The 23,754-nt window shown below is 38.9% G+C and overlaps 1 protein-coding gene across 7 annotated transcripts in view; it reads left to right on the top strand.

Annotated features, from left to right (window-relative positions):
* ADGRL2 (adhesion G protein-coupled receptor L2) overlaps positions 1-23,754 on the top strand; it is a 185,797-nt gene that overhangs the window by 150,182 nt on the left and 11,861 nt on the right. For all 7 annotated transcript variants that reach the window (XM_040408493.1, XM_040408488.1, XM_040408486.1 and 4 more), the window contains 9 exons: positions 1,070-1,253; positions 1,802-1,924; positions 2,163-2,371; positions 6,068-6,241; positions 6,659-6,868; positions 7,570-7,790; positions 9,781-9,847; positions 17,997-18,088; positions 21,907-22,075. In XM_040408493.1, coding sequence (XP_040264427.1) covers positions 1,070-1,253; positions 1,802-1,924; positions 2,163-2,371; positions 6,068-6,241; positions 6,659-6,868; positions 7,570-7,790; positions 9,781-9,847; positions 17,997-18,088; positions 21,907-22,075 — 1,449 coding nt within the window. The remainder of the gene's footprint in view (positions 1-1,069; positions 1,254-1,801; positions 1,925-2,162; positions 2,372-6,067; positions 6,242-6,658; positions 6,869-7,569; positions 7,791-9,780; positions 9,848-17,996; positions 18,089-21,906; positions 22,076-23,754) is intronic.

Raw genomic sequence — 23,754 nt, 5'->3', positions numbered from 1 at the left:
TGGCTGCGTAGCAGCCAACAAACGTGCGGGGAGGAGACTCGAGCACACGCGGTATTCGGCCGAACACCGCGATGTGCCGAGCATCGCGATGCTCAAGCTGCTGAACTAGTGTTTGGCCGAGCATGCTCGCCCAACACTATTCCTGTCCTTTTGTCAAACCACCGATTGTTCTTTGATGGTACGCATAATTGCACTGTTTAATTGTCCCATAAGAGTCCAATGGATGCAATCATCATCTCAGTGTCTCATAAGTATGAAGCTACACTTTGGGGAGTGATTAGTTTGGAATCCTTGGATTTGTCCCAAATGGATATCCAAATATACTTCTCATACTTCTGAACTGATTTATGAATTGAAGCACTTAGAAGATGTTGAAGTTTTTTTTTTTTTTTAAGGATATCTTTAGGAAGGAATCTGATGATGACTACACGCAATTAATTATAGATACATAGATCATTCTCTTCTTCATGGGACCTGTAGTGTAGGCTTTTGCCCTTGATATCACAGACAGTACCTTGCCTCTATATTTTTTCTTGCCAGGATTTTTTTGGCTACTTTTCTTAGTTGCCTCCCTTTGGCTAGGATCTTTGGGCATGATCTCTAAGTGAAATAATGTGTGTGTATGGCATTATTTAAGAGAAGGTTCAGCCCTATGTATTTTTCATGATGGCAAGTTGCCTAGTTTAAATACAGTTAAAACACACAAGAAATGCCTGTTTAGACATTCCCTGGCATGTTAATATATTCCTTAAATATAGCATGACCATTAATTATCAAAGTATTTTTCTTTTGGCTATGTTTTCTTTTTATGTTCCTTTATTCGCCTTGATGTCTGCTTTATAGTTATTGACAAGCTTACAATTCATTTACTTAAGTTCCTGCTCGTGACTTTATTTTGTACACGTGTTTCATTCATTCCAGGTATACATGCATTTTATGGTCACTTCCTTCTAAATAGATTATTGTTTTGCTGCAAGCCGATCTGACATTTGTTGACTTTTAAATGTTTTATGCCTGTTGTCCTTAAATGGAATGGTAAGACCTAATGGTGACATCTCGATTCTCTCAGGCTATTGTAGACACCGTGGACAATCTGCTGAGGTTTGATGCTTTGGAGTCTTGGAGAGACATGAATTCCTCGGAGCAAGCACACGCTGCCACAATGTTACTGGATACCCTTGAGGAAGGTGCATTTGTACTGGCGGACAACCTGGCCGACCCGACAAGAGTCACCATGCCCACAAACAATATAGGTAAGGAAATTTGAAGGCTAGGCACACAGTGTATATAGAGGAATGGCGTTTCATAGCATGGTGTTGCACTTCATCCTCACAGTTATTAAAGTTCTTTAATTGCTAATTAACGAGGGAGGTTCACTGTGATTCTTGTGATATTAATTGAATTTTGTTTTAGAGTTGATTGTACAGGGAGGGCAATCTATGTAAATAGGTTCCCTCAGCGAAGTAAATTTTAGCTTGGGGAGCGTGAAATGGAGGCTTTAAAAATTCCTAGGTTTGCAGGTATATTGAGTTGTTCTAAGCCTATCTAATGCCAAAGGAGCTAAAAAAAAAAACAGAGTATCTTGTAACGTAACATTATAACGCTATTAAACAGTGTTCTGCTGTGGGGCTGCAGATTTAAATTTCAATGTGCCTTTTATATAAGTTAAGCACACTTTTCTATTAACAAGAGACTAACAGAGCTGTTCCACTGTTTCCCCTGCACACATGTTGAGGGAACTCATAATAGGCGCATTGTAACACTGCTGTCGTCTTTCTCGACTCTTGTTCACCGTAACCAGTTCTCGAAGTGGCTGTGCTCAATACAGAGGGCCAGGTGCAAGAGTTGAGATTTCCTCAGGGCAACAACGAAGAGAACCTGATCCAGCTCTCTGCAAACACCGTCAAACAGAACAGCAGGAATGGTAAGTCGCTGGGCACATGTTCCGACTGCTATTGTTCCAACTCTCAGATCTGTAACTTTAGCATTGGAATTGTTTATTAGCAAATGGTAATTCCTTTTAAGAGCTGCAAAAACATCTGTAGAGCAGCTCTCCTTTCTGCTTTACTTTTAATGAGGGTCTGCGGGTTTGCCTTGTTAGAGTAACAACAGTACTTATTGCCGAACGCTATTCACTAATTTATTTTTCCGTTGTCTGCCAGGCTTAGCCAAGCTGGTCTTCATCAAGTATAAAAGCCTGGGCCAGTTCCTCAGCACCGAAAATGCCACCATAAAACTCGGCAGTGATCTAGCCGGTCGGAACAGCACACGGATTGCCGTGAACTCTGACGTGATCGCAGCCTCCATAAACAAGGAATCTAGTCGTGTTTTCTTAACGGATCCCGTGTACTTCACACTGAAGCACATTGACGTGAGTTGCCATACTGAGTCGTTATAAAATCAGGAGTCGATATAGGATAGGATATGGTCTGTTGGGTTATCTGACTAGTAAAAAAAAAAAAGTTTCCATCAGGAGTTGAAACATGCCTCCAGGTCACAAGGAGAATTTCTTTCAGCCATCGAACATAAAATTAAATGAAACTCGGATCAGTGATTATTAGAACTTAAGTGTATTCTTAATGAAAGCTAATTCAGTAGCAACATGAAAATGTAAATGAGTCTAATTCATTTGTGAGTAAAAATTAACTCTTACCTTAGCAGCAGGGCAGCTTAATCTAAACTCTGATTACTGTGTCTAAATTAGCAGGTTTAGATGCCTCCAAGTGTAAAATCAGTTTTGGATGCCAATGTTGGGTAAAGCTATGTAAAGAACAGCAGTTGCAAAAATTCTTTTAGGTTCTTGAGTGTCAAGATGCCCATATACATTAGATTAACGCTTGGCGAGCCTGCTGATTTTCAGAGTTTTAGCCCAAAATCTTATTTATTTGGGATCCTTTGTTCTCATGGGAGATAAGGTGCTTCCAGACCCTCTTCCTAATGAAAATGCATGCAAGATTTTGGCTGACCAGTAGCTAAGGTGCTTGACAACCTTAAGTAGCATGATTGGAGAACAAATCCAACAAAACAAAGAAATGTCGGAAATGCCCTCTCTTAATCATCCATTACCCAGACATCTCTTCATGTCTTACTTTGAAATGGTATTTCTTCCATAGACTGTGTTCCCATCACCATTGATTTTCCATTTTTCTGTTCCATTATAGGAACAGGAAAAAAAAATTAATCTGCCATATGTTGGACATCAATGGCACCCAATAGATCTCTTTGACTATAATGGGATCCGCTAGGTTTTAATTATGGGTTCTTCAATTCTACTGGACAAAAATTACCACATGCAGCAGTACTGGGTCCTGCTTTTTTGCGAGATTCTGCAATGGATGCTCCTGATTGAACCTAGCCTAATTGGGAGAGTCAGTGTTTCTGTTTTATGGGAGGGTTTAGCAAGGAAATTACCAATGAGGCTAGGTTAACCAAAAGCAAGAATAGATCCAAAATAAAAGAATAGTCTACCTCTAAAGGAAGAACATTTGGCTCTTTTTTTTTCTCCTCCTCTTGGCTAAAAATGCTCAAAATGCATTGTATGAACAACACTTAAGTCTAAAATAACAGTGCATCAGCGTGGTCAAATTCCTTGATCTAGAACCAGTTAAATAGCCTATGTCTGTATGTACTTTTTCCTATGGTCTGTTCTGATGTCCATTACGTTCTTGTGGACATACTAAACATTCAGACTGTAGTTCCACCAGAAATCAAATGAATCTTCCGTTAAGTTACTCATGTATAGACATTTTGGGCCTGTAATTAATCCAAAGAAGTGCGCACTACTGTTCCTAAGCATCAGGCTTACAATCCCAAAACTCCATAGTAGCTTATACCCATGGTCCAGCGAACTATCGTCCAGTTTCTTTGGTGTTCTTTATTAACATAATGAGATGAAATCATATCAACCACAACGAGGCCCAAAATGTCCGACAGTGTTTGGCAAGGTGATTGGCCTTGGATGCCTTCAGTGTGCACGTAAATTGATAGAATGTTCTGGTCTTCATGCCAAAAGCTTGCTTCCATTTCACATTAATGACTATGCTTTAAAAGGGGCTGTATTTCATGACATCCTGCGTTACTATTTCTGTTTTGCTGGATTTGCACTTGGCCGGATTAAATGACTACCACGTCCCATTTTATCTTTTTAGCTGTTAAACATGAGCGACGGAGTTCGTTCCTTGTGAAGACACGGATTAGCATGTGCAAATTATTTTTAACGAGATGAACCATTACCATTTTAATGTTCTATATGTATTCATTACGTGTTAAATGCAAAAAAAAAGGGAAAAAAAATACCAAATGAATGATTTAACAATCTTCTTGATTACATGTTAAAAAATACCATTTACATAACACTCCTTTCTAAATACAATTTCCCATTCTCACAGGAAATTTAACCTCTATACGGGTTTTCCGAGTCTATAATACTGATGACCTATTCTCTGTGTAGGTCATCAGTATCAGATCGGTGGGGGTCCGACAACCGGGACCTCCACTGATCAGCCGTTTTGAGAAGACAGCAGCCTTTTCAGTAGTGCCGCAGCCTTTTCCAGATTTTCCTAGGCCATGTGACGACACATTCATCAGTCACATGGCCTAGGCACAACTCAGCCCCATTGAAGTGAATGGGGCTGAGCTGTGATACCAAGAACAGCTGCTATGCAATGTACAGCACCGGTGCCTTCCCAAATAGCTGATCGTGAGGGTCTTGGGTTTTGGACCTATCCAGAGATAATCTCGGAAAACCTTTTTAATCTTATTATATGCTAACATGCAAAACATTTTTGGAAGCTAAAAAATTTATTTATTATATTACGATTTTATTATTATGAAAACACGCCTATACTAGAACCTTAAAAATCTACATTAGAATATATTTATGATTAAAATAAATATATCTGTTCACCATTTCATATAAATCTCACTGTAGCAAAAATGTTGCTTTTTGATATTTTTATTTTTTTTCTATATATTTTTTTTTCTTTCCTGAGATGGAAGTAGATGCAGTGATTATTGTAGAGTTTGTTGCTCTCCTTAGTCAGCTCCCTTACTGTGTAACACTGAGTAGATTTCTGTAGTGCTTTATCTCATTCAGCGCTAAATAATGGATTTTCTGTCCTTGAAAGAAAAGTGCTGCAGCTAAGAGCTGTTAAAAAAAGAACCTTGGAGACTTGGAATGATCCTGATAACAGGGAATAAGATCTAAAGCATGTTCTGTTCGAAAGTTTAGACAAGGCTTGTTCATTGTGTCTGGTTGCCAGCGAATTGATGGGCCGCTCTCTGGAATTAGTACAGCCCACACAATGGTTGCCTCCGTTACATGGGCTGTATCATTGTATTCTACACATTTGGGGTTCTATACCGATAAATTGATCAGGGTTTCATTGCATTGAGCCCTTCTTCAACCGTCCAGATGATAGCCTTTAGCCATTTGAACCTAGTGGTCCTTATTTTACTACTGTAATTTGCCGTAACTTGTTCTTCTTGCAATGGTCTTCAAAAATGTGACTCTTAATTGTCATTTCTCATTGACCAATTCATCAAGTACCAACTGCATATCTTAATGAACTTCATAAACCAAGCCCAAACCCTGGACCTGTACCTAAGGGCTCATGCACACGACCGTGGTTGTTTTTCAGTCCGCAAACTGTGAATCCACAAAACACGGATATCGGCTCATAATAGAACAGTCCTATACTTGTCCGTAATATGGACAATAATAGAACATGTATTTTTTTGCAGAATGTACATACGGACACAGAGTAATTTCTGGGGTTTCTTTTCGGCCCCATTGAAGTGAATGGTTCCGCATATGTGCCGCAAAAAAATAACAAAAACAAAAAAAGACACAGACAAAAAATATGTTCGTGTGCGTAAGTCCTGAGTAGTAGCCAAGGTTTGGGCCACATCGTAAAAATTTGAAATGTATTGTATAACGCTTCTTAAAGTCTCCACACTTCATGATATATTGTCCACCGTGGGGTTTTAGATCATAGAATTTTTGATCCTACTACTTGATGCTTTCTTGGTTTTAAATGTATCATTTATTTTTCAATTTTTTTCTCAGCCTCACAATTATTTTAATGCCAATTGCTCTTTCTGGAACTACTCTGAGAGAACGATGATGGGATATTGGTCCACACAGGGTTGCCGTTTGATAGAAACCAATCTCACTCACACAACCTGCGCTTGTAGTCACTTAACCAATTTTGCTATACTCATGGCCCATCGAGAGATCGTGGTATGTATCTTCTTGGCATCTGAAAAATAATTCCTATTGCATCTAGCAACAAAAAAAATTGCTATATTTATTTTATGAACATTTTTATCTTGTACTGTTTTGCAAGGGATGGTCTGTGTCTATATAGTGTTTATATAAGAATACCATCTGAATTGTTTTTGGATGAGTGAGCTTCATTTTTACGTATTGGAAAAGGGAGAGGAGCAGGTTGGAAAAAGGAAGTATGGCGATTGCAAGAACAATAGATTTAATTTAAGGCATCTAAGAAATTTCTTGCATGATAGAGATCATCAACAGATATCTTTCAAAGTGTACTTTCTCTTTTTGTAAGCGTTCAACTTAATTTTTAGTTTTTTTTCTCTTGCCCTTTTGCCCAGAAAAGTTCCATACTAAAAGGTTGAATTTTATATTTTCCAGTACAAAGACAGTAGACACGGACAGTTCCTGGATGTCATCACACGGATGGGAATAGTCATCTCCCTGGTCTGTCTTGCCATTTGTATTTTTACCTTCTGCTTCTTCCGTGGTCTTCAGAGTGATCGAAATACCATACACAAGAATCTTTGCATCAACCTGTTCATTGCAGAGTCTTTGTTCTTGATCAGCATTGATAAAACAAGCAATATGGTGAGGATCCTTTGTTTAGCCTAAAATAACATTTCCCTTACTTCCTACATTTTAAGTGAACAGCCCCTTTATGTAGAGCAGCTTTCCCTAACAATGAGTTGACTCCTAGGTCTACAAATGCCAGAATCCATGGCAATTATCATTGATCGATGCCAGAAGGTCCAGAAATTGAAATGTAGTGTCACATACATGTAATATGTTTGCTTAGTCTTCCGGAGTCACTATTCTTTTTTTAACAGCAGCTTTTTGCTCTGGCTGATGGAGAACAGTCCCTAACTGGGACCTCCCAATCAGGCCCTTATACCCTAAAAGACCATGTGGACAGGGACTTTTTACCTTTAAGTGGTTTACGAGGTATACTGGCTGAATTCTTTGCTCACGTTAGACTTCTACGTCATTGAATGTAGTGATTTCCTTATAAGAACCTTACAGATTAAATAATGTATTTTATTTCTCTAAATTAAAATTTCTGTTTAAAGCACCTGTTTTTTTTGTTTTTGTTTTTTTGTTAGTACATTTTGTCCAGCAGAAATGTGATGAAATAATTTACCATATCCCCATGTAATGCTTACAATTAAGTCCAGTTCATGCATGGAATCCCCAGCACGCACACATATGCTCCTGCTTTGCAGTAATACGTTGGCTAGATGATCACAAGTAAAATTGTCTCAACGTGCTTGGATCTGTTTTTTTCTCCTTAGATTGCCTGTGCTATCCTCGCTGGGCTCCTTCACTACTTCTTCCTGGCGGCCTTCGCCTGGATGTGCCTGGAAGGTGTCCAACTTTACCTCATGCTTGTGGAAGTATTTGAAAGCGAATATTCAAGGAAAAAGTATTACTACGTTGTCGGTTACCTCTTCCCTGCTGTGGTGGTTGGTGTCTCGGCAGCTATTGACCATAAAGGTTATGGAACAGAGAAAGCGTAAGTCAATAACAACTAGAACCAGTTGACTAGTTGATGATGTAAATCGAAGTATGTTTTTCTGTGTAGTCTTTACCTTGTAAACGGGTTTTCCCAGTGTCTCCATTTCTAGTATTCTATGACCTTGTACCTTCCTGAGGTAGAAGAAAACAATAACTCTTAAAGAAATCCATAATTGTGCAAGCCTTTGATGCTTTAGAGCAGGCATGCTCAACCTGCGGCCCTCCAGCTTTATGCATTAAAGGGGTTTTCCGGTTTTCACTAACACGCTTTTATTGCTTCTACCTTCCGTTTTGAGTTGTGGTCACATGACCAGGTCCATGCAGCTCTTTCCTATTTCCTGTGATGTTATGGGCATGTCAAATCAGCAACAAGGGCAGTGATAGGGCAGTGTCTGTGTAAGTAGCTGGGTTGGAGAGGCTATCCGCTGGCTAGGCTTTATGGCTGTGCTGTAGCAGAGAAAAGAGAAGTGCATCATGGGTTTGGTTGGACACAGGAAGCGAGAGTTCTGCTGATAGGATGGAAACAAAACAGAGGCATTGGGTTACACGGTAAAAACAGGTCAGGAGAGTTCAAATCAAAAGAGAGAGATTATGGGGAAAATGTACTTGAGGTAAGCAACTGCATGAGCATATCTGTTAAAAACCATAGTCATCCCGGAAAATCCCTTTAAAGGAATTGGCTCATCACAGAGAACTGGCATGGATTCATCCGGTCTAGAGTGAGAATCTCTTTAAAGGGGTTTTCTGTTAGAAAAAAAAAATGCTTTATAGTGCAGAGGATGCTCTGTAAACATCCTTACCTCACTCATCCCCTAACTTTGCCCGGTTTCCCGCCACTCTCTTCTTGGTCCAGTGATGATGTTCTGAGACAAGGACATGTCACTGCTGCAGCCAATTATTGGATGTCGTAGGTTACCCTGCCTACCGTTGATTGGCTGCAGCAATCACATGTCCCCCGTGTCAAAAGGAGGCAGAGAGCAACGCGGGATCAGGCATCGACGGTCTGTGACAAGTACCGTTTTTTTTTTATGATTGCACCGCATATCGAACATCTACTTTTTTTCTAATGGAAAACCCTTTCTAAATAGTCTTTTAGGTTTTATCCCATAAATGATTTCTTATGTATCAGTTGGGGTCTTCGTGTCGAGAGTTCCATAATGTTCATTCATTGCTGTGAAGAATCCTTATTTATTTATTTTTTAATTAATTTTTTTAGAACAGTAAAAACGATCATTATTTTAACCAAAGATATTTAATGCTACTATGACCTAAAATAGCTTCATTTTAAACACCTTTATATTTCAAAGAGAATAATGTGACCTTATGAGATTACTTATCAGACCCCATAGTGACAGCTGAAATGTACTCATTGTAACAGATAATATTATTCAGTCCGTTACGTCTAAGCATGGAAATGGTGATACACGGTGTGACGCCTGGACTGATAAGTTTATGCATCATTTAGCCTGATATCAAATGTTTCATTTTTTTATTTTCTTTTTTTTTTATGCTTAAGACCCACTTGGGTTATTTATTAATGTCCTACTGGTTTTCAGCAGAACATGACAGCTGAACATTTTATGTCTGTTACATTCCAGCGAGACGCCTACTTTGCATATGCCATAAAAATAAAAGGCCAAACTTGAGGATCTCAAAAGAATGATCGAGGCAAAAATGAAATAAAGGGTTTTCTTTTTTTTTATTTTCTTTTTTTTTTAATTCTTTTTAGTAAATTACAGATCTCCTGCTGAAATACTAATCTATAAATCAAATAATGTGTAAAGTAAATAAATTATGCCCTTGTAATATAGTCAGATGGCTGCGCTGTGGTTCACTGACAGCCCCTCTGTCTGTTCTGCAAAAATTCCCCAATACCCACATCACGTTGGCACTTTGAAGTGCTGAGATGATTGGTGCGGGGAACTTTTTGTTATGAAGTGTGATTTCCAAACTCATTTGTATTAATTTTATGCTTTTCCATTTGAAAGGTGCTGGCTGAAGGTAGACAACAATTTCATCTGGAGTTTTATTGGTCCAGTGGCTTTCATTATTCTGGTAAGATGTTGTTCTCCTTACCCATTTATAAATTGTTGCAATAATTTAACTTGCTTTTTCTATGTATGGATTTTATTAATGGACCAAATTAGATGTCACGTATGCTCTCTATCTTTGTATATGGATTATTTGAGATGGGCCCATTGGTGAAATGTTTTTCTTTATTTATTTTGCGTGCTGTAGTACGGGGATCGGCCACCTCCGACACTCCAGCTGTTCTGAAACTACTACTCCCAGAATCCTCCTTTCACTTCTATGGGAGTTAAAAAAAAAAAAAGCTAAGCAAGTGTGCATGCTGGGAGTTGTAGTTTCCCAGCAGCTGAAGTGCCAAAGGTGGCTGACCACTGCTGTAGTAGATGCTAGCCTGTTCAAAAAGTCCTGCTTTTTCCATGAGCCTGTCCTGAGAGGAGTTACTTACACCTTTAAATATGGATTCATTTTGTTCATGGCTTAACAAAATTCTGAAGCAGGCCTTAGACCATTTGTGGGTTGGACGATCTTTCCTCCAGACAAAATTAAAGGAGGACCCGTCACCTCTCCTGACATGTCTGCTTGCATCTCCCATGGAGTAATAATTCTTGGGCATTTAGATCGTCCAGAATTTGTATCACATGGGGAAAGCAGGTAATAAGTGATTTGCAACAGCTGGGGACCCCCAACAATCATGCTAAGGCCTCATGCACACGAACGTATTTAGTTTCCGTGTCCGTTCCGTTTTTTTTTTTTTTGCGGATAGGATTTCGGACCCATTCATTTCAATGGTTCCGCAAAATATGCCACCCCCTTTATGCTCCCATAACAACCCCTTTATGCTCCCATTCGGCCATAGAGACACCAGCTTCATATCTAAAAACCCAAAAGAAAAAAAATGCATAGATTTGCTGCCTTCATTGTTTTTCTTTGGATGCGGCATGCAACAACCACAATCGCTGTTTTCCGTGCAACTTTTATTCATGGTTTATTATGACCAATGGACATCCAATACGCAAGATATTGGAAATATTGAGTGACTTCTCTCCTCTCATTCGCATAGGTCTCTACCGTACATATTATATATGGTAAAATCTAAGCCTTTAGTTTTTTTCATAGGATGTAAAGCCCCATCTTCTACCCCTTTGACCACTCATCAACAGTTTAATCATTATAGGACGGAAGCTGAGACCACAGAAGGACAACTCTTCTGTCGGATCTCCTCTTCAAAAGCATTTGCTTATATTGATTATTGGTCATCGTAATGTGAGTTTCACCCTCTCTATTAGAAGGGCCAAAATGGTGTCGAACATGACAAACTGATGTCAGTTGTTGTAATTGCTCCTTTTAAGGAAATCTCAAGTGAGACCAAGCCCTATTAGGTTTCCCCGTTGAGTAGTAAAAATGTGTCTAACCCATTTCTTACGATCTGTTGATGTCATAATAAAATGTACACTGCCTCGTGTATCAGAAGGAAACATCTGTGAATAGTCTTCCTTTCGGCTTTATGGAGGTTGCAGGGAGATTTATCGGTCTTCCTGGTACAGGTTGCTCACCACCTGGAACCTATTATAAAGCTGATAACAAATGCTCACTCCATCTTTGTAACTGTTTAGAAAAATGACAGCGTTTGGGTGGAGACACTTTCCTGAACTATTAACTGCCTGTCTTACTAGCTTTTCAAGAGGTCTCAGTTACTAAAGGGAGGAACAAATATTCTCCATTGCTCATCGCAGTCATTTAAGAATAATTCTTCTTATGTAACATTATCTGAATTGTTGCAATTTGGGCTAACATTTTTCAGGTTTAATTGTATTGTTTTTGGGATTAACCTATACACTTGATACATACTGTATGTGTATGTATATATGCCGTGTCATATTAGTATCATTGTTATACTGTATTAGGACTTTGGTTCCCAAGTCACTTAATCCAGCTGTCCTAGACAGGAAACGTGTAGTTTAAGTCAACTCCACCTGAAATAAGTAGTGTAATGAAAAATGAGTCATGTCTACTACAATGGTGATCTGCTCTTAAAATTCATGCTCCGTGGTTAGTGTTAAGACTTGTGTACAGACCACGTATGGTGGCAAATATCGTGCCATATTACAGACAGACAGGCACTCTGGCTGCTGCCATATTTTGGCCATGAAGGTCCAGTATGCAGTCTATTGGCTTGATATTATGGATCAGCTTGATGCAGATTCGAGATACTACCAGTTGCATTGAGGATTGGGCTTCGTTCACATCCGAGTTAAAGGCTCTGTTAGAACAATATGCTATGCTATTTAATCAGGTAAAATACAGATTCCCATGATGGAAATCTGATGGATCGCCTTTGTAGTCAGTTTGGTCCGTCAGATGCCATTCATGTCCTTCATGCATCAGATCTGGCGCTTCTGATGTTTCCATTGTTCTTCTCTTATCGTGGGGCAAAACAACTGAAATAAGCGCTGATGTGAACAAAGCCTTAGAGGTGTAGACTTTGTTCATACCATAATGCAACTCTGGGATGCCTACAAAAAAAAATGCGCCAGAACTGCATGGTGTTAGCAAAATCTAATAGAAACATTTTGGGTAGTCTTTGAATTATAGATAGATGATCATGCATTAGCGCTCTAGTAATTGGGACTGTTCTCTCCTTTTGCTTTCATTGCATTAGGGAAGAATTTGGACACACTCTTATAATGAGTATAGTTTATAATGATGATTAGGCCAGTGGAACTGATGATATTCAGCTTGCCTGTGGCTAAATGAAAATGTATCGAATCTGCGTAAATTTTATTTTCGTTGTCACAAAAGTTGGACATTTCTACTAGAAAATCATTGATCTCATAGCAAATGATTTCAGTCATTGCAGGATAAGCCCTGGTCAGGCCTCTGATCCAGAATACATCTATAGTCTCCTTCTGGGGGTTACTTAAAGTTGCCCAACGATTATCAACTGATCTGTAAAAGATGGGAGCAACCTATTGAAGATTTCCTTTGAATATTTTCCATTATTCTCCCCAAGAAAAGAAATGCTGTATTACCAACCTCAAAAATGAAACAGCAGGTAGCAATCACATCGGCATGCCGGAGAGTAATTCTTCTTCTGCAATTGCTTTGCCCTCTAGTTGTCCTAAGCCTCAAACCTGATCTTGCATCAGTTGCAGCCATGACTTAGTGTCACCACTGCTTCGATTGCAGGAATTTTGCACATTTCGACAGTTTAGGGATTTGCTGTGCACACAAGTTGATTTATTTCTTTTCCTGCTGCAAGAGTTTGCACGTATAGGATGTAAAGCACTCTTCGCCTTGCTGTCATAGTGCTGACTGCCATTCCTATGGTGGTAGGGTTATTATATCTATGAAGAGGGAGCATGTAAGTAATGAGCGTTGGGATACCATTAGTATGCCTGAAATGTTTTAATGAAATCTTAGATCATGACACGTCAGGATCTGTTCTTATCATTCGGACAGCTCCATCTGCGTCTTTAATAATTAATCCAGTTCACAAAGAGTTCAGTCTCGCGCACTCATTTAGAAACCTTCTTTAGAGAAACACCTCTTTGCCTGCCAGTCCCAGGGAGAGATTGTCTTCTGCATGGCTAGCTGTAAAGATATCGAGACACAAGTGCAGTTTTAGGACCATACACTCACCGGGTAACAAAAGCTCCAGGGAGGACAATTTGGGTCAGAACATGTGCAGTTCAGCTGGGTTACTTTAGAATGGTGTTTTTTTTCCACTGTCTTATCATATCCATGTCAGCACTGCAGGCTGTGTGGAATGAATTTTTAAATGCAAGGCGCAGGCAGACATGATTCAATTGAGCAGGTTATAAAACACACAGCAAAACTTGTACTGTGTTTGGGCAGAAGCTGTAATGTCTTGCCTAGTATAGAAGTACCATGCTGAGGACAGCTCCGTGGCCTTAGTTCATCTGCGAATTCACCCTCGTGATTTTTCAGAAGGCCCCTGTCGTCATAAAGTTCAATAGTTAAATACAAATGTAGTATGAGCATGCGTTGAATGACAATCAATGATAAGGGTTAGCATAAAATGCAAAAACTCCAGTTCACCGGCAGACCCCCTCCAGTGAGTCATCGAGCACTGGACCTAGCCAGGTCCAAGTAAACAAAGAAATTCAACAGAACGAGTGCAGCACTGAAATAAAATCCAATTTGCACTTTATTGAGGCTGAAAATTAAAAAAACAGCAATAGAAGATTGAGGAAACAACGCCCCTAGAACCACTGACGCATTTCAGACATTCATAGCGAGGTACAATAAAATGGCGTGCTCAGTAGACTTTTATATTACAAACACGTGATCCTAAACAGTTGGACACTGTGGTTACCTTTTGATTACCATTTCATACCAAGGGCTCTCTATGGACATCACAGCATGAGTGAAATTTGTTTGGAACCATTTAGACTGACATAGTAATTTTGAACAAGTCCATTTCTTTAACCTTGGTGGCTACTGAACTCATCTTCACAAGGTTCACAAAGCAGAAACAGCTTTGCACGAGGTGACTTCCTTCAGTTGTGTCTTTTACAAAATTCCCCCTTCATGAGCAACTTCTGCCCATTGTGTATGGGGATGTGACCTGTACAAGCTTGGAAAAATGTTAGCCATTGTCTATGGGGGACAATAGTGATGTACTTTCAAAAGAATAGCACAGACATATGCAAGCTCTTTGTCTCTTGTTATTTTCTTCTGAGTCCTTACATGACAGAGATGGCGGATTGCCAAGCCGGAGCATACACCCTCATAGCAATTCCAACAAGCACACACATTGTTCTAATTATGCAGGGTGTGGTGAGCCGAATTTGAGGCTTCCTATAGTCTGACTTTTTTAACGTTTCTCATAAATGCTTCACATCTGGAGGTTCTGCCTGGTAGGTCGGAAAACTGGTGAAAGTTTAAATGCCAATTTGTAATGCTGAGGATCTCCCAGGGGTTTTATTGTGAATTAAGAAGCCTCTTCAGGTTTTGTGCTGATAGTTATTTTAGTGAGTAAAAGACTGATCACCTATTGAACACATGGACATCAATCTTTTTTCCGACTGCTCTTACAAGACTTTGTAATTTGTTTAAAGCAAATGTAATTTGTCCTGAGAATAAGACTAGGGTTTGATTTACTCAAGTAATGCATGCCAAATCTTACCCATTCTACTGTGTTTTTACTCATACCCCTACACAATCACGTCATTGCTATATAACAGTGATGCAATCAAGGATTTTATCATTCTGTGTCCTGTAGTTGACTAGTTTAGTGCTCTCATTAAGAGAAACAAAATAAGAGTATTGCAGGTTTGATACCTTTTAATGGCTAACAAAAATAGAAGTAATGATGTTACATAGCGAGCTTTCGAGACATCACCAGTCCTTTCATCGGGCGTACTACAAGAATATATTAAGAAACAGCAATATTTATACAATAAGAACTGTAGTTGACTTACACTGCATCCAAACTGTTACCATTATGCCTAGTGCAGAGCTCCGGTGGGGGGGGGGGGGGGCAGTGCCTAATTTTTTTTTCTCAAAAAATATATTGACTCGTAGATTTGATATGGATGGCCCTCTATTTCTTCTTGGTGCTGGAGTAAGAAACTAGCCCATAGATACATGAAAGGGAACTCATGATCCAATGTCTTTATGCTTAAAAAATTTATTGTGAAGGCAACCCTAAATACTTGAGATGTCTCTGTCCTAAATTTCGGGACTTTTCTTAAACATGATTGACACAAGAATATAATACTCAAATGATGGAGAAAACTTGGTGCTATAAACATATCAGGGTATATAAGGACTTCTACGTCACCTTTTGCTGGATCCACTTCTGCCTTTGGCTTGCAAAACTGCATAAAAAACTATACCTTAAAAGGGTTGTCTTATCTTAGACATTAATGGCATATCGCTAGGATTTGCAATCCGTGTCGGATAGGTGTGGTTCCTAACTCTGGGACTCATACCTATCTTCAGAACGCCCCTTCCCCCTGAAGTGATTGTCGAGCGCACAGTGCTATTGTGGCCACCCCCCATTCACTGCTATGGGAGTGTTGAAAATAGCTCAGCACTGGCCCTGCTATTTATGCCAATTTCATAGAGGTGAATAGATTGGTGGCCGTGCATTAGCAGTGCGCTCTCCATTCACCATGCACCTTACAAATCTAGCCTAATGTACATTCTGTGATTTTTGGACCTTTCATACCAGTCAATGAAGAGCACCCACACATGTACGTGTGTTCTCCTTCATTTCAGGGGGCCCCGTTCTAGAGATAGGTGCGGGCCCCAGAGGTGGGACCCTCACCTATTTGACTTTGATCCAAGTGATATGACTTTAAAGTCTGAGATGGGCAAACCCCTTTTAAACTGCATCAAAAATTGCTTGTGTAATTCCTGCCTTAAACCATTGCTGTCCCTTAATAAGAGATCCATCAGCAATGCGGAAGAAGAAAAATAGGTCGATTTTTATTTATTTATTTATTTTTTTCTTCCATTTTCAACAGTCAACACATAATCAAAAAGATAGAAATAGCTGTCCAAAATCATTTCCGCTCACAATTATGTACAGTCAGTTATGTATTTGTGATAGACTGTAGTAAAAGCAAATAAAAAATGCAACCACATCCAAACAAACAAAAAACTGTGAAAAGAATGTGCGTAACACAATATAAATGTTTGCTTTTACTTCAATAAAATTATTTATTCTTATTGTACATTTTTATCTTAGTTTTACATTTTGTACATAATAATTCGACAAATTGTATAAAAGATAAAATCTATCCTACAAGTAGAGCTGTTGTCGGTGGAGATCTACCTAGCGGGCGTAGGTGACTACAGCTTTCGGTTACCATGTTTACTTTCTCCCTTACAAGTCCTCAGTGTTCCATTTAGGTTCATTTCTCCTGTGTCCCTAAGTCCCCACTTAAAAAATCCTTTGTAAGATGGCTAAATGTTCACTCTTATTTTGCTCATTCTTTCCATTCTGTTGGCAAACTATGTTTGAACCTTATTAATAATGAACGTAACTGGTGAGAGACATAATTCAAAGTGATGGTCCTGATGTCAGTCTAATGTGCATTGTTAGATTTCCCAAATGAATTTTTTGTATGCTGCATTTTATAGTGTTTGGTCGACTGCCCTTCTTTTCTCAAACCGTCTCTCATATTATCCAGTAGTTTGAACAGCGGTCACTGGGCCTCTTTAGACATGTTTTGTTATAGATCATAATAACCCTCTTTTCCTCGAGCCTTAAAGAAGAACGTCCGTTTAATAGTCTGTGTTACGAGGAAGTCGCATTGACTTATGGTTCTTGTAGATTAGCCTTTGGGATATAGTATATTGTAGTTAAGAAAAAATGTGTTCTTAACCTTTGATGGCCCTGCAAGACTATATGAAGTAATGACTTCAATATCAATTCTCTAATGTAGCATTTTTTTTTTGTTTTTTTTTTATCATAGTCTCAAGTGCTCTTGATAAGGCACATTCAATACATGGTTACAGGAAACAGCTGCCCAAGAAATCTGTGATCTTAAGTCCACCAACAGATTTGGGTTCAGAGAACATTTACAGATAATGTGAAACTACCCTGTTTCTGTTGTGATTTACTATATTCTAATATATTCTCGTAGCTTTACAAATAGTGGGATTTCCCACTGTAATTTTTTGGGGGAGATTCCGAAAAAAATTTGGCCGCTCTGTCTTCTAATCAGTTTCCCAAATATTTTTGTTTAGTTTTCTGGTTAGCAGTGTATGCCTTCTCTGGTTGAGGTCTGACAATGATGCTCCTATTATGGTGTGCTGGCAGGTATTGATAAACTAGCAAAGGCATTAAGAGACACCTTGGAGGAGCCTGGAGGTATCTGACTCAGGTTGGGGATGGGCAGCAGCTAAGGGTATCCAGAGTTCTCTGAATATATATTGACCACACAGCCACACATTGTCCTTTAATTTTAGAATAGTAGGGTTCAAGTAATTGACTCCAAAATGTACTGCAAAATTATGGAAGCCAAATATATTGACAACCATCTTTTTTTGACTCTTCATGAGTTCTCCAAGTCTGTAATTTGTTTTGATGTGTTACTTATGAGATTAATACTGGAGTTCATCTGCTCTTTCTAAGGTGCTCATTTACGCTGTAAACCTATGTTTGCATATTTTAACATGTTCAATTGTTTTTCCTTCATAGCTCAATCTTGTTTTCCTGGTGATCACGCTGTGCAAAATGGTGAAACACTCCAACACTTTAAAACCAGACTCCAGCCGCCTGGAAAACATTAAGTAAGTGACCTGCGTGCTCTGTTCTGAACAGGAATTCTGCATTCACTATTCGGCAGTTTATCAGTCAGCAATAGAGATGTCAGTAGTCCATTAAGTCGGCTACCGTCACGCGCCTTCCACAGTTGTTGTATGCACTGGTCAAAGATAGATAATTTGTTCCCTGAAATGATGCTACAAAATTGCATAAATGAATTAAAGTACTCCATAGCAATAGGGTAATTTCATTTGCATTTAAAATGCAGTTTAAAATGATGTTCTCGTCCACAAGGCTGATATGATTATGTGAGGTTTGTTTTGCTAAATGGCTTTGTGATGTAGGGATTGTAAGTGCTTTCCACTCGTAATCCAGCTCTCCTCTGAGAATTGACTCTTTAATACTAATGTTAACTTGCAGATTATCTGATATATTCAACTAATTAAGCAAATGTTTGTTTTAAGACCGATGGCACTTGAATTCTTCTGAAGGAATAGTGAGTTCAGAAGTCTTTCAGTTGACATCCTCATAGTTCTTGTGTGACCTTTAAAAGTTATGGTTATTGCGTTGCTAAAGCTTGGTAGGTATTGGATGTGTTAGATAGTCAGCACGAGATATTATAATATGACGCTTTGTATACGCTTTCCATCCTTTATGTGTAAAGAGCAGAGGAAGGGACTTAATAGTCTATGAATAAAGATTTCTGGTTAAAAACCTTCTATAAATGTTTGAAAGCAGCTTAAACTGAGAATGTTAAAGCTTAGTTACTGGGTTATGGTTTGTAACCTGAGTCAAAAGGGTAAGGTTAGCAGTCACTGACCAAATGGGTAGCCTAAAGATGCATTTACACTGCACCAATGAGAAGACAATTTATTCTGAAGGTAGCATTCCTTCCCAACAGTTGCCTACTAGGTAAAAGAGGTGTAGAGCTGCATTTACATGCAGTGATTAATTCACCCAATGAATGAGTGTTTTAGTCGTTCATTGAGTAATCTGCCGCACCTTTACACATGCAGATTATTGGCTAGAAGCGTTTGTCGAGACGTTCATTCCCGACTTAACAGTTGGACAGTCTCAATGATCTTTAACTTTGTGAGGTTTGGAAAGTTATTAGGCTTTTTCTTTGAAGGTTGAGGGGTTGAGAGTTTTCATTAATGTTCAAGTGGTTGACTATTGTGTCCATGTTTGAGGGACTAGGCTTTTCTGACCTTACATTACAGTTAAGGTTCTTTAACATGGGCCAAACCTTAGTCAAAACAAGCATCGATGGATACTCATTTGGCTCCATTACATGGAGCAATTGTTGGGTCTGTATGTGCCTGACCGATCATTGACGTGATCATTCTGAAGATACACTTATTATTGGCAGCACATCCCTGTGTATACAAAAGGATGTTTTGCTGACAACCAATTATTTGTCATGTGGCATAATAGTTGTAATCACCTGACAAATGAGTGTTTGTTTGCTTGTTTGTCGGGTCGTCCGCAGCATGGGGCGATCAAGAACAAGCGTTGTTCATTCCCGATCCTTGGCTCATGTAAAAAGCCCTTAGACTTTGATTCCCATCCCGAACATTTGGCTGTTGCCAGCCACACTCTAATGGTAAAAATTGACCTACCTTACCCCAGGTTTAGATTGTGCCCACTATACCCCAGGAGTTGGTGGCTTTGCTAGATTATTGGTCGGGAACCAAAGGACTCTATCAGTTGGCTGTGACAGTAGAAAGTAGACATAGGGAAAAATGGAGAAAGGTTAAACGTGTGTATTTACTGGGTTGGCCCGGTATATCAAGGTCAGACTTTATTATTTCTGTTCAAGTGGCTAGTATATTAGTTCATTTGGGCATTACATCATAATCCCACCATGATCTAAAGGGGTTTTTGCCAGGGCACAGGCTTGTCTTTCTGTGAAAGTGTTATATTAATATTACTCCACATTGCATGTTGCATGATGGTAGAGAGGTTTCTGTTTTAGCATCTCTCTCTTTCTTTCCTTTTCCTCCCTTTGTCTCATCCACTCCAGTAATTATCGTGTATGTGATGGCTACTATAATACGGACTTACCTGGGTAAGGTGAATCCTTACATTAACAATGCTAGCATGATATTAGTAGAACAATTTTAATCCCTATATCAAACCCCCATATATTTTATTTCTTCATAATTTGAAAAGTTTTAACTCCCTTTTTTTTATTTTTGCCTTAACTAAAAATAAAAATGCGCCTTTTTCTCTGCTCCACTTCTGTCTCTAACAATTTGATTTCTCTCCTCTGCTTGTAATGCTCTCTAGATATGAAGATAATAAGCCTTTTATCAAGTAAGAGACCATTAGCTAGATGTGGAATGCCCTAACTGAAACCTTCCTTGTCCTCCATTCCATTTCAATTTTTTTCAGTCTATAATTTTTTTTTTTGTCGGGTTATTCATGGAAACGTCCCTCTCTTGTCTCCAGTTGTATTCGTCTCTACCTTCCATGGTCCTGTATTTTGTGTTCCTCTCATTGTGGTTGTCAGATTGTGGTTCATTATTTTTTGCAGTGTATTTTTAATATTCATTTCAGCTTTTTGTGATGAGACATCATAAGCATAAAAGCAAATTGGGTTTGTGAATAGTAAAATTGTAATTGGGATCAATAGGTTTTCCATTAAAGTTGAAAAGAAGTTGAAAGCTTCTTTGTGAAGGACTGCAAAATATACGCGGATCACATTCAAACGCTGTTGATTTACATAAGTGCTATCAATAACCTTCAGAAATATATATCTAAAGTATTAGTGGCTGATATGTGTAACATGGTTTTTGCTTTGATTTGATTTTGTACTGTTCCTCAACAAATGTGTTGGACTCTCTAAGAAATATTAAAGGTGTCTGGGATTTAGAAAAAATGTATGTAAGTATGTGATGTCATCACTGCAGGACAAGTAAATGGAGACCAACCAAAACCATTGAATATGTGGAGCATTGAACTAGTGAGCATTTTATCATCTTTGCTGCACTTTGCCAAACTTTTTAAAACCTCTTACAAGGTTATTTTTGACCATTATTGTTATGAAGAAACAAGTCCACAGGGTTATTTCTTGCCTTGCTCAAATCTCATCCTGCATTTTGTAAAAACGTAAGGATGCAAAATATTAGGCATTGTGTGTCTAAAAGCCGACAACTTTAGTGGTCAGAACCTGTTCCCAATAAACAAAAAAAATAATAAAATGCATTCATCTGACCACAGTCCATCCGTTACCATGCTGCCTCCCCATTCCCAGACGCTTCCAGTTCCCGCTGGTGATGTGGTGTTCTAGCATATGTGACTGCTGATGCCAGTGATTGGCTTTAGCGGTCCAGGGACCAAGCCAAACTGGAAACGCCTAGGAACGGGGCAGTCGCATGGGAGCAGTTGAACTGCAGACAGGTTGGCAACCTCCTTTTAGGTTTTTATCAATTAGTGAAAAGCTTATCAGAACCACATCCCCATTTAGATGACCAACTGAGCTATGACAATGAATTAAGCCGGCTTACTTGTGAAGAACAGGGGCAAATAAAGCAAGAATTGTATTTTTGAGTGTTACTAATAGCACTTTGTATGTAAATTTCTCTAAATTTTAAGTAAAGACGCCTTGTCCCAATGCAGAGCAAAGCTTCAGCTTTCTAGCTACAGAAGTTGGTCACTCTCATACCTGATAGTTTCATATTGATAAGCTGTAACAGGGCAATTTTTTCTAGCTTGGTACATTTCTAGATACTTCAATAAAGGATGTATAACTTTGTAAATTCCCCAAAGTTTTCTTTTTGCAAGAGCATTCATCCAACTAGCCCAGATGTTAATCTTCATCTTCACTATTGTCTCTTCTCAGGTCCTGGGTTCTTGGTGCTTTTGCCCTCATGTGTCTGCTTGGAGTCACGTGGTCTTTTGGTCTGTTCCTCATCAATGAGGAGACTGTTGTAATGACATACCTCTTCACAGTGTTCAACGCCTTCCAAGGAATGTTTATTTTTATATTCCACTGTGCCCTTCAGAAGAAAGTAAGTGTGTGAAGAATGACATTAAACATATCGAAGTGTGTGTATGTGTAACAAATATACTTTATTGAGCACAGTATTCTCTTGATGGATACTACATTGTCAGAAAATTATGTTCCCTTTACCTGTAAATTTTGGTTAGTCCCACAGCTGATGGACCAAAGGTCCTTTTGAAATTAATAATATCAATTTCAACTTCACAACTGTCCAGAATTTTTAGAGGAAGCAGGTTTTTAGGAGGGTTGTCATGCTTTGGACACCCCTCTTCGAGCCAGAAAGGAGATTAACTACTGTATATGAGATCTATGTCCATGGATGATATGGTTGACCATTCTTTTAAATAGCCACCGTGTAATATTGTGTTTTTCATGTGACAGCACCTGTAACCTACAGTACTTACAGTAGAATGTGGATAACGTTGACATTTTAGGGTTTGGCACAAAGAAAAGTGTAGTGTTTTTGTTCTTGCGCTTGTTTTTTTATACTGTATGCCTTTTCTCAAATCTTATAGATGATGTTCTAAGGTGCAACGTTTCTACATATTATGCTGTCCTCCCCCTTTTTTTTTTTTTTTGTATTCCATTATTACTAGTTGGTCACCGAATTGAGAGAGAATTGTGAAAATGAAAACTATTATGTTTCTGACTTGACAAGATGATAACGTTGCGTTCCTATCTGCTCTGAGCAAGCTGTAATTTTACCAGTAATGACAGGGGGATGTGCAATACAGACAGATAATGTGCATTTCTAGCAATATAGGTATGAAGAGAGCTGGTCCTGGCGACTGGGGTTATTTGGGCAAAATGCAATTTTGATTGGTATTGTCCTAGCTCTGAGATGTTTTAAGGCAGTTAATATCCATTACTGTTCCTACTCAAATTCTGAGACCGTGTCTGTCAAGGTAATTTTAAACTACAAGTTCCATCATGCTTTTCTGTAAGAAGGGTCTAGCAGTGCATCATAATTCAGAAAATGAGGTAGTCTTGATTCCTATCCTGGGTCAACGTTTTTCAATTTCTTTCGCTATTTTTAAAGAAAGGTATACTGTACAGTGAGTCATAGGTGCTGTCTGTAGCTGCGGATATGTGATAATTTTATTCCATAAAGAAAGCTTTCTTTTCCCAACTTTTAAATTGCTTAAGGATATGGCAGTATAAAAATACTCCAGGCTTGAACAGACACTGCCGGCATTCACAAACATATAGCGCTTTCACAATTCTTTTGAACACTGACAGTAAGATAAGGTCATGGACTTGGAGGATAGACATTTTCTTGTGCATAACAGCCTTTCTCTGTGCAAGGCTCTTGTTGGATTTTTTTCGGATTGTGCAAGGAAATAATTTGCACCAAGACAGAGCGAAAACTAAATATAAAACTAGAGTCTTGCATTTATTTTAACCCCTTGATAACCACTGTCATACAAGTATGCCAAACTAGTCTCTTTAAAGGGAACCTGTCGCCGGGATTTTGTGTATAGAGCTGAGGACATGGGTTGCTAGATGGCCGCTAGCACGTCCGCAATACCCAGTCCCCATAGCTCTGTGTGCTTTTATTGTGTAAAAAAAACTATTTGATACATATGCAAATTAACCTGAGATGAGTCCTGTCCCTGAGATGAGTCCAGTGTGAAGGAGCCCACACCGCCCCGCATCCTCAGAATCTCCTCCTTGCTCCCCGACGTC

The sequence above is a fragment of the Bufo bufo genome, chromosome 9, assembly GCF_905171765.1.
Source record: "Bufo bufo chromosome 9, aBufBuf1.1, whole genome shotgun sequence".
Taxonomy (NCBI): domain Eukaryota; kingdom Metazoa; phylum Chordata; class Amphibia; order Anura; family Bufonidae; genus Bufo; species Bufo bufo.
Note: the sequence above shows the minus strand (reverse complement) of the source record. Positions and strands in the feature narration are given on the sequence as shown.